This window comes from Monopterus albus, unplaced genomic scaffold (genome assembly GCF_001952655.1).
Source record: "Monopterus albus unplaced genomic scaffold, M_albus_1.0 scaffold103.1, whole genome shotgun sequence".
NCBI classification, from domain to species: Eukaryota; Metazoa; Chordata; class Actinopteri; order Synbranchiformes; family Synbranchidae; genus Monopterus; species Monopterus albus.
In genome coordinates, this window is record NW_018127983.1 from 1,725,334 (window position 1) to 1,736,464 (window position 11,131).

At 41.9% G+C, this 11,131-nt stretch overlaps 1 protein-coding gene across 2 annotated transcripts in view; it reads left to right on the forward strand.

The window, feature by feature from the left end:
- sned1 (sushi, nidogen and EGF-like domains 1) overlaps positions 1–11,131 on the forward strand; it is a 24,963-nt gene extending 13,832 nt beyond the window's left edge. For both annotated transcript variants that reach the window (XM_020609917.1, XM_020609918.1), the window contains 21 exons: positions 234–326; positions 474–608; positions 949–1,068; positions 1,392–1,508; positions 2,551–2,694; positions 3,123–3,296; positions 3,443–3,556; positions 3,657–3,770; positions 3,878–3,991; positions 4,116–4,232; positions 4,377–4,664; positions 4,767–4,950; positions 5,200–5,312; positions 5,686–5,964; positions 6,162–6,294; positions 6,413–6,495; positions 7,290–7,388; positions 9,943–10,030; positions 10,172–10,245; positions 10,341–10,368; positions 10,508–11,131. In XM_020609917.1, the coding sequence (XP_020465573.1) occupies positions 234–326; positions 474–608; positions 949–1,068; positions 1,392–1,508; positions 2,551–2,694; positions 3,123–3,296; positions 3,443–3,556; positions 3,657–3,770; positions 3,878–3,991; positions 4,116–4,232; positions 4,377–4,664; positions 4,767–4,950; positions 5,200–5,312; positions 5,686–5,964; positions 6,162–6,294; positions 6,413–6,495; positions 7,290–7,388; positions 9,943–10,030; positions 10,172–10,245; positions 10,341–10,366 (2,609 nt within the window). In that variant the 3' untranslated portion in view covers positions 10,367–10,368; positions 10,508–11,131. The remainder of the gene's footprint in view (positions 1–233; positions 327–473; positions 609–948; positions 1,069–1,391; positions 1,509–2,550; positions 2,695–3,122; positions 3,297–3,442; positions 3,557–3,656; positions 3,771–3,877; positions 3,992–4,115; positions 4,233–4,376; positions 4,665–4,766; positions 4,951–5,199; positions 5,313–5,685; positions 5,965–6,161; positions 6,295–6,412; positions 6,496–7,289; positions 7,389–9,942; positions 10,031–10,171; positions 10,246–10,340; positions 10,369–10,507) is intronic.

Sequence of the window (11,131 nt, forward strand, 5' to 3'; positions counted from 1 at the left end):
AGAGCAATGACAGCGAATCAATACTTAGTTTACAGTATAGCAGATGAAAGACATTCGGCATAGGAAACACATGTTGACCATTTATACCTTCTGTCTATGTTTACACTTAGACCATCACTGAAAACTTCACATAATCTAAGTACTTACACTCAAGTAGCTCGAGCAAACTTTCCAGCGACGAGATTCTCTCTCTCCTTCACATACACACACCCTCTCTCTCACTATGTTTGCAGAGGAATGTCTTTGCCAGAATGGGGGTGTCTGTGTGGACATCAATGGGACTTGTGACTGCCCTTCAGGCTACACTGGACTCTACTGTCAGTTTGGTGGGTATGATACATGTAATCCTATCAGGCGTCTCACAAGACCTTTGATCAGTGTGAAAAAAGGTCACTGCAAGATCACAAATGACTCAAACCAGATGATAGTTTTTCTAAAATGTGTGAACCTGTCTTACATTCCCTTCCTCTCAGAAGTAACCCAGACGCCATGCAGCAACAGCAGGCCATGTCCTGATGGAGGTCCATGTCTGGAGTATGGGGGTGCCTACCTGTGTACCTGTCAGACTAGCGCAGCAGAACTAGATCATAAGGACTTCTACCCCTATGGTAAGAGCCTCAGGCATCAACCTAGCAACCGTGCATGTTGAAGCTTTGTGTGGTTGCAGGGGCAGCCGGTCACTATGGCGACAAACACATTTTTAAACACACTGGTCTTGTCAAGTGTCATTTTCTACATAAGACTGGTCACATTTGCAGTTTATATTAACCATTTGGGGAGAAACCTCAAGATGATTTGTGTTGTTGCTGAATGCTATTGCAAGGTTTGTACTAGAGCCAGTCATAAAATGACAAATAATCTGCTAGACCAAGCCCACGTGCTTGAATAAAATTTAGGAGGTTTACCGGTGCAATGGAACACAGTCAAGTCTCGTTGTTTGTTTTTCAGTACAGCCGCAATCGATCTGCGACTCCTCTCCGTGTCTGAATGGGGGCTACTGCTACGAGCGGGATGGAGATTACACCTGTGACTGCATGTACGGATACTGGGGGAAGCACTGTGAGAAAGGTAGCATAACTGATAAAACACCAGAAGAATACTGTAGGTTCACATGAACCTTTGAAGCACCATTAGCCAAACATCTCTGGTGGGTTACTGCTCAAGCTCAAATCCAGCTTTAACGCATCAGGAAACATGCCATTAATCGTAATGCTCTTTGAAATATTACAATGCTTAAAGGCTTATGATAATTTGTACATATGACTGAGTTATGAGCTAGTTTCCTGAATTGTGACTGGAATTGCTGTGTACTGGAACAGATTTATTTTGAGTCATTAAAAACTAGAGTGGTCTCTACTTGAAGGGTTCCCCTCTCCCTGTGTTCTTTCCAGTTAGACTCAATACCTGTGCTTCTGGTCCCTGTCGCAATGGTGGCTCCTGTAAGGAAGAGGCAGAGAGCTATAGATGTGTGTGTCCTTACAGATTCACTGGAAAACACTGTGAAGTGGGTAAGCACCGCCATGTAGTTTTCAAAACATGTTGTGCCGAATGCACAGACAAACAGTTTCCCCTGCAAATTTGTGTGAAACACCGCATCACGTTTGTCGAGATGCACGGTAAGTGATCCAGCCACCAGACGTCCCTAGTTCTTTGAGTGCTCTTATTACCTGTCTCACTGATTTAAATGTTTGGATGAGCATATGTTTTTATAACTCAGTGCACAGGAAACAGATACTACTTGAATGATCGAAAGTAGAAAGACAGAAACTGCACTTATTTTGGTTGTCTGTCAAACTAAGTAAGACGAGTTACAGATCTCGAGCGGTTTTAATATCGTCACAGGCACATAATGTTACAAGCCTCACCAAAATTAACCCAGAGCGAAGCTAAAAAGCCAGTACATACAATTGTCAGCATTTGCTTGGATTGCTTCTCTTTTTACAGTCAGCTCAGCTAAAAAGTCTTTTAGAACACTGTGGTTAGTTTACAGTGCTGCAGCCAGGATTTTACCTAATACAAAAAATAGATTACTTTAACCCACAGCTCATGGTGCTGCACTGACTACCTAAATCTTTCAGAGTTGCTTTTTAACATCCTTGTGCTTAGTTACAAGCCTTTATTAACCTAGCACTTTGCTATATCAGTGACTGCAATTCATTTAATGTACTTTAATGATCTTCCACAGATTTTCTTTTAGGATAGCTAATTTTTATGGCCCTAAACTGTGAAGTACCTCCCCCTTGTATCCTAAAACAAAAACTTGTATGTGAGAATTCATAGAGAATTCATTGTGTCAACGAGAGTGCAAGTACAAATATGTATGTGTGTTTTTGAAGAAATTAAGGATCTGTGTTTGTGTTGTTTTTCATCTTGGTTTTATTGGTATTTTCTAATGTTTTATTATACTGTTATCAAAAGAAGTTTTACTTTTGTTTATTTTTGCTTTTAGTTTTGGCCTGGCATAGTTTTAATCCCATTTTCATTGCATTATTGTGATTAATATTGTTGTGATTGTTATTTTTAATTCTCAGTGTGGCTGTTTTCTTCCAGGGAAGCCAGACCCCTGTTCCTCCAGCCCCTGTCTAAATGGGGGGACATGTTTTCACTACATAGGAAAGTATAAATGTGAATGCACTGAGGCCTTCAGCGGCAGACACTGTGAATTAAGCCGGAGCTCACTACAAACCTCCACAGGTAAGCAGATTGCGTGTCACCACATGATAATGTTCAGATCTCAGTCTGAAGCTTAACTTTGTATGGTGGTCACTTTAAAAGATTGGTGCAGGCAAGGAAAATCCTGAGCTGTGAAGTGTAGAGGAACTGGCTTTCCATCTGAAGATAATCTTAGCAGTGTTGCTGCACTGGAGGCCCCACACATACAGATATAGGATGGTTACATAAGCTATAAAAAGTAAAACCTGATTAGACCTGATGATTCATGTCTACCCACATCAACAGAATGTTGAAGGTAATTTTAGGAGGACAAAAACAGAGAGCCTGAATGGAAACCACCTCTGTTGAAATCAGTCTGTCCTGGATGAGCTCCTTTAAGCCCCGGTGTTGTGAGCTTGTGTTACTGTGCAGCCATGTTGACATTATCAACATGTTTGTATTCATTTCAGGGCTGGGGTGTGGGCTGCCGCCACAAGTGAAGCACGCTGAAGTCCAGTTCTCCTCAACAACACCAGGCTCTATAGCTGTGTACATGTGCCACTCAGGCTTCACGTCTGTGCCCAGAGCCACTCAGAGCATCTGTGGTATCCAGGGAGACTGGAGCCAGCCACCACTTTGTGAGGGTCTGTAACAAACACAGCACATGGACACACACCCAAAGTAAACACATTTAATAAAAAATCAAAAAAAAATCCAGGATTCTATACTCTAGTATGTACAGTGCTCTAAAATATAGGTTGATGTTAATCTCTGTTTCTCCTCGTTACAGAGATCAATGAGTGCCTGTCACAGCCTTGTCTTAACGGCGGTACATGTCGAAACCAGGTTGGATCTTACCACTGTCAGTGCAACGATGGCTTCAGTGGAAGCCGCTGTCAAACAGGTGCAGTCTGTTCAAACTTTAATATTAAATGCGGAAGTTCAACGTATCTGCACACATTCATTGTATGTGCTACCTGTGTATATGTTTCTTCTCCCTTAAGATGTAGATGAATGCCTGTCAGAACCCTGCAAACATGGGGGGACATGTGAGGACCAGCCTGGCTCCTACTTGTGTCATTGTCCACAAGGCTTCAAAGGCCAGAATTGTGAACTGGGTACAGTGTTCAAGCAAAATGTTACATCATTTTTTTAATTGTATATATTTTAACATACAGAAAATACAGAATGACAATCAAATTCTACTGTAAATATCTGTGTGCAGAGCAGGACACGTGTGAGTCCAATCCCTGTCTAAATGGAGGTGTGTGTCGGGGTCACAGAAAGAATTACTTGTGCGTGTGCAAAGATGGCTTCTTTGGGGACCAGTGCCAGATGTGTAAGTGGCTTTGCACTGCCTCACAAGTTTGTCATGTTGATGTTATAAGTGTAAACACAAAAGAAGTGCACTCATTATGACATGAGCCATACTGTTGTAACTGCATGTCTTTGTCACCCCCAAGTGGATGACCCGTGTGTACTGAAACCATGTGGAAACCGTGGCCGATGTCTGAGTGACAAGAGAGGAAACTATAACTGTGTTTGCAAAATAGGACACACGGGCAAAGACTGTGAGAAAGGTCAGCTAAGAATCATACCACATTGCATCAGTGTACAGCTCATTCAGCTTGTCACTTGTCACCTCACACTCCTCTGTGTTTCTAAGACAACTTTATATTTTGTTAACATGTGGATTACACATGTATGGTTGCCACTCTTCTCAGACCTGTTGCCTCCTTCTGGTCTCCATGTGCCGCGTGTGGAGGAGAATGAGGTGGAGCTGCGTTGGGACGAGCCTAAGCCCTTCCACGGCCTGATCAGTGGGTTCGCTGTTACCTATGCCCCCCTTGGTAGGAGCGATCAGAAAACAGACTTCCTGGACAGGTGGCAATCGATCCATGTCATACGGGGCCTGGTGCCTGGCCTGCTGTACAACATCTCCACCTTTTCCATCAAAAGCAACACCAATAGCAATGACACCAGCCAGCCCGCCACCGCACTAATACGGACCAGTGAGAACACCATCTAATTTAGCAGTAGAGAGGCTTCTGTTTATGCACATGAGTTTGACTGCATGCATGAGTTTTCAAATGTAACTGTGTGTTTCTCTGTAGGACCTAGGCGGGTGGAGCAGCTGCAGGTGGTCAACATTTCCTCATCTCAGGTTTGGCTGCATTGGTCGGTTCGGGCAACTCGTCATGCAGCAGTCAGCAGGGTACATGTGTCTTTATTGTCTTCACATGGGAGTGAGGCCCGCACTGCAGTGCTTAACACGAGCACCACCGAGTACACCTTCAGGTCAGGCTCCTAAAGAATAACCCATAATTTCCCATTGCTATACAGACCTGCAGCATTCCTTGTGTCCACTAAACAGTGCTGTTGTGGTGCTGCACTTTGAATGACTTTGGGAAATATACTCTTCAGCCACTAGAGAGCACTGTTTCATCACTTGTGCTAAGCTCTCAGCAGTAACATGAAAAATTTAGGTCAGGTGACCTCCCTTGCTCATGGCAGTGCATTATTTGTGAACTCCTCTCTGTTTCCCAGTTCATTATCTGCTGGTCAGATGTACACAGTGGATGTGTTGACTCAGAGTGGAATAAGACCAGATGAGTTTCCCTCCACCAGCCACTCAGCCGGACCACTGCAATTCTGGACTAGTAGGTTACTTCTCCATTTAGCTGTCAGTGCAGCTGTATGCATTACTTTGAAGCAATATGAATAAAACAGCATCTGGCTGTCCAGGTTCCAGTGTTTTAGGGTTAGGATTTAGGATTTTATGACTCTGCATATCCCCGGCAGAGTGTACTGTACTATATATATTACAGTAAATGTAAAGAATTCACTTTGATAGGTAGTCACGTGACTGTAGATCTAGTCAACTGAAATAAATAGCTGCAGCTAACATATATTAAGAGCACAAAATGACAAAGTAAATACAAAAAATGGTCAACGCATCAATTCAAGAGAGCTACTCAAAGCAAAGTGTATTTTTTATGCAACAATCTGACCATTCACATGTGTTGCTCTCAGGGCCTCTCCCCCCACAGAATCTCTCTCTGTCACATGTGACCACTAACTCGGCGCTCATCACCTGGAGCCGCAACCCAAGCAATGTCCCAGATGGCTATGTGGTCAATGTCACCCGAGGGTTGAATACCAGGAGTCGCTTCCTGCCCAATGGGAAATTAGGATCATATACCCTTCGTGAATTGACGCCAGGACAGCATTACTACGTGGCTCTCACATCTGTCAAAAACACTGGGCAAGAACAGATCCACAGCACAGCTCAGTACTTAGCCTTTACTACCTGTAAGTCTGGGAAGGGTTCTCATAGCCTGCTCTAGCCTGCTCAGCTGCAGTAAAACGTGCCAGTAGGTAGAAATGTTGGCATGCGATAAAAACGTGGTGCTCCAATCTAGAATTTGATTTTACTGGATCTTTCATATTGTATAATTATAAATTGGTGGTTTTTAAAGCAATCTCTGCATTAATTTCTTTTGACGCAGTGCCAATGGAGGCCAGATCACCAAGAAGAGAGAGACCAACAATGACTGGACAGGGGACTCAGGTCAGACGCAGACCTCCCCCATCACCGCCTCAAGATCCAGCAGAAACAGAGAACTCAGAGGAACTGCCCAGGTACAACAGGAGTTGGAACGTTATTATATCTGCCCTCAGACCACATACAGCGATAAGGAGTTGATTCCATCTGGTAATTCAAGTGCTGATGGCAGACAGCTTTTTTTCTGTGTTGCAGATACACAGAGCTCAGTGACAGAAGGGGAAAGATAACAGCCAAGTTCCCTCAATTGCCTCGAAAAGCCATTCGACATCGCGCTAGTAAGTAATAGCTGAAGCACAACATTTAGTGGAGAGTCACTATAACACAGTTGTGAATAATGCTGTCATGTTAATATTTGATTAGCCAATAAAGTAATTTATTCTGCTTCTAAAGCCAGATGACTTCAGAATGACACTATTATATTTGTCTGCCAACTATTAAACTAATATGCTACACCAAAACATTGAAACAGCTTGTTTAGGATGTCTGAACAACAGAAGAGGCATCTTATTTGCTTATCTTGATGCAGATGAAATAACTTAGGCCATGGTCCTTTTACCCTGTGGTCCTAAACAGGCCTGTTTGGAGGAAATAGAGGTGGTCCACCAATGTAAACTGGACTCTCAGTTATCACACAAAGAGACCAGCTTTATCTGACACATGTTGTTCACTTTATATAGCAGCTTTTGATAAAGCGAGACAAGTTTGAAAAAGTCTTTCATGTACAGTCTTTTTCTTTTCGTAAACAATTTTCACTTTTTAACTTCAGCCATCCCAGTGCAGGATTTTAAAGCCTGTAGCCTAAAACGAAAAGCAGTTATATAGATGTTACCTTGTGCTCCAGGGAATAAGCTTCCTTCCCTTTTAACAATGGTACACCCATGATGTCATAATATGATTTTGGCCACATTTTCATATCAGTAGTGTCATGTTCCATTGTTCCAGGCTGAGGAATGAACACAAATGCTTTAAAAGTGTCCATTCAGTACAACATCTCAAGTCACTCTGCAGTCTGTCATTTACTGTGTCCTCTTTAACGCTGGTTCATGACAGGAAATGCTTTGCCTTACAGAACCCAACCCACTAATTAGATTAGAGAAGATGGAAGAAACAACAAACAAAATCAGCCTCGCACTAGAGATTCAAGAGGAAGGTTTAAAAACAAAGCCTGGTAGGTGTTTTACTGTTTGCTCCAATACATCACATCAGCCCATGTAACTGATCCCAGCTGATGTGCCACATATGCAGTACATGAGGTTAATGTCTTATTGGATTTGAGCCATGTTATTTAATCATTTAATCATTTGTGTTGTGAGTATTTGCTAAGTGCTATGATTGAGGATAACCCTGAAAAAGAGAGGATGTAACATTCAGGAAATCAGACTGGTAAAAAGGTAAGTGGTCAGGGTTTAAGGCCGTAAACATGTGGTATCAGCTGTAGATGAAGTGGAGTAGTAGGCCTGAAACCTGAGACCCATACTTTTTCTGTACTGTGGATGTTAATGACACTGCCCTGCCAGAATGGGGGTATGTGTGTGAACGAAAGCGACTCCTTTGTTTGTGACTGCACAGCGGGGTTTAAGGGAAGACAGTGTGAACTGTGTAAGTTTATGTGTTTTCTCTCTACACAGGCTGCTTTTTGGTAAATGAGTGAATATACTGGCCAGTCACTTGGCCTGCTGATGTGTTTGGGACATCAAATGGGGATTTTAAAGCAGTGGTTTCTTTAGTGAGATAAACAGTGGTGGAAGAAGTACTCAGATTGTTTACTTAGGTAAAAGTAGCAATACCACAGCGTAAAAATACTTTGTTACAAATAAAAGTCCATCCATCTATTTTCTTCCGCTTATCCAAGATTAGGTCACAGTGGCAGCAGGTTCAGTAAGGTAGTCCAGATGTCCCTCTCCCCAGCAATGTTTTCCAACTCCTCTGGTGGGATTTCACAGCGTTCCCAGGCCAGATGAGATATATCATGTCTCCAGCATGTTCTGGGTCTACCCAGGGGTCTCCTACCAGTTGGATATGCCTGGAAAATCCCCAGAGGGAGGGGCCCTGGTGGCATCTTGATAAGATGCCTGAACCACCTCAAATGGCTCCTCTCAATGTGAAGGAGCAGCGGTTCTAATCCGAGGTCCTTCTAGGTATTTGAACTCCGCACCCTATCTCTAAGGCTAAATCCTGCGAAGGAAACTCATTTTGGCCGCTTGTATTCGCAATCTTATTTTTTCTGTCACTACCCACAGCTCGTGACCATAGGCGAGGGCTGGAGCATAGACTGACTGATAAGTTGAGAGCTTTGCCTTTTGGCTCAGCTCTTTCTTCACCATGACGGTCTGGTACAACGTCCACATTACAGCTGATGCTGTACACTGATGTACACCATAATATTCAATTATAATTATCGATGTATTATTGTGTACATCACTTTTAATGTTGTGACTGGTAAAGGTGAAGCTAATTTTAATTACGTTATATGTTTATAGTTTGAATTAATGCTTAGTAGCTTGTGAATTTTACACCAAGGATCCATAAATCTTATGATTATACTGTATTTTGATTAATAAACCTCATCCTGAAAAGTAACTACTAACTATAGTTATCAAATAAATATAGTGAGTACAAAGTACAATATTTTTTTGAAGTATGAAGTAGCAGAAAATGAAAATAGTTAAGGAAAGCAGAAAGTAGAGATACCTCAAAATTGTACTTAAGTTCAGTACTTGAGTAAATATACTTTGTTACTTTCCACCACTGGAGATATGCATATACCTAACGGGAGTTTCATTAAAACAATAGCCTTGAATGTCTTACAGTCTCAGGTCTGTAGAGATGTAGCTACTAGATGCTAATGTCAGTGTGCTACGATGTTCATAGTGACATTGTTCTTATCTTTAGCTGATACAATGTACAGTGTTATCATGATAACACTTGCTTGTATAGACCTCTGGTTTCTTAAAAGTAGTCACACAATGAAAAACAAGAACATAAGACAATATCATGAGACAAATTATAGTATAAAAATTGAGAAGCAGTTCCTGAAGAGAATGCATGTGATTGATGCTGACTGGCTTTAAGTCTGGATGCCTTTAACAAATGTGAACTCATTGACCTTTATGTATTGGGCGAGTTATGCTGTAGATGATAGTGATTTGGGGCTTTAAAACACATGTACATTGGAACTGAATGCATTGTGGCATATAGCTCTAAACTGCACAATCAACTTAGAGTAATACATTTATATGCAGTCTGATCTGCAGTATTGAACATTTTGACATATAATTGGAGTTTAAGCTGTGTATCGTACTGGCTGAGTGTTGTTTTAAAAACTTAAGTCAGATGGTGTAACAGGGTATAAATTAGAAAATACTGGAAGAAGTGATATTTAAATCAAGTTTTCAAACTAACAAGGGAATATTATGACATTCAGCCTAAACCCTAACTGTGAAAAACCCAGTAGAACAATGTCAACTTGATTTTTCTGATAATTTCGTGTCGGAGAAATGGCGTGTGAGGAGACACTGGACATACCCTCACCCCTCTTGAGTCCTGCTCTTCACCTAAACATCCAGCGTCAGCTTGTTTAAACATTCCTTTCCTAAAACCATCCATCAGCCAGAGAGAAGGGCCCAGCTCCATCCCATGACTCTTAAGCCCTCCTGCAGACCTTTCCTTGCTGACAATACTTAAAGCACTCATCCCTCATGTTGTGTGACTGCTGTTTGCAGCGTGCCAGCGAGTGCCACACCCCTGCACCCGTCTCTATTCTGAAACCAAGAGTGTGCCCGTCTGGGAGGATGGAGTGTGCCACTATCTGTAAGTCACATCAGCCACGTCCTGTTCTAGCCTTGCATGCGTATTCCTATAACGCCTGATCTGACCTGCAAAGCTGAAGTAATGTAGAGACTGTGTGGGAGCAAACTAATCAGACAGATGAGCATGTTTTCTTCTTCACAGGTATAAAAGGACATATAAAGTACAGCAGGATGTTTGTTATCGAGAGATTTGTGAACCGACGCTTCCCAAGAAAAGTAAGTTTAACAATCTGGCTGAACATTGATGATGTTACTTTAGCAAATAGACCAGTGTAGTTCTATTCACACACTGATACTGCCTTTCTTAACAGACAGAAGAACAAACAAACGACAATAAAGGTTTGTTTTCTTTAACACAGTTAACATAATAATATTTTTGTGGTGAAATGGTTGCTCCACCATTGTATAGTCACTGCTACTGTAGTACACCACCACATGTTTAACAATAGTCCTAAAACTGAGTCTTTGTTTTTCCTAGAGCTCTTGGATACTATTGAAAGGACTGTCATCACTGTCATGTGAAAAACCTTACTTCAGTTTTGGTGTGTATAATTTACTTGAAGCAACTGATTATGGTCATCTTTTTGTTCTGGAAACCCCCTGTCGGTCCCGACTGTAACGTTTCAGAGACGGTCATTCATCTCAGAATAAGGTTGCTGTTTGTACCTCCATGCTTTATGAAGAGCCCTCACTCAGTCAAATGAAAAAAGTCCCAAATCATTTATCATTTGTGAGTCTGATTTTTCATATAGATACAGTGTGAATGCAAATATTAATGGTAAGCAGTCCGCTGCACTGCATCGGAGACCTTCCATACCTCATTACCTTGTCCACGCTGACACATTAGGAGAGGTTGTTTGTTGTGGTGTGATTTAGCTGCAGGTTTGTCCCTCAGGGAAATAACTGTAGAGTGTTCAGAGTCCCAGTCTTTAGACCAGCCCCATGATTTCACTATGGGAAATGCACATTTTCTCCACACTCCATAAACTCATCTCTTCCTCTGTCACAGTATTTTCTGTGTAAAATATCTTTCTCTGTCTTACCAAGTGTCACTGCTGGCTTTTCTGTAAATAGTGTTTATAGGCCATTTTGTAGGTGAATA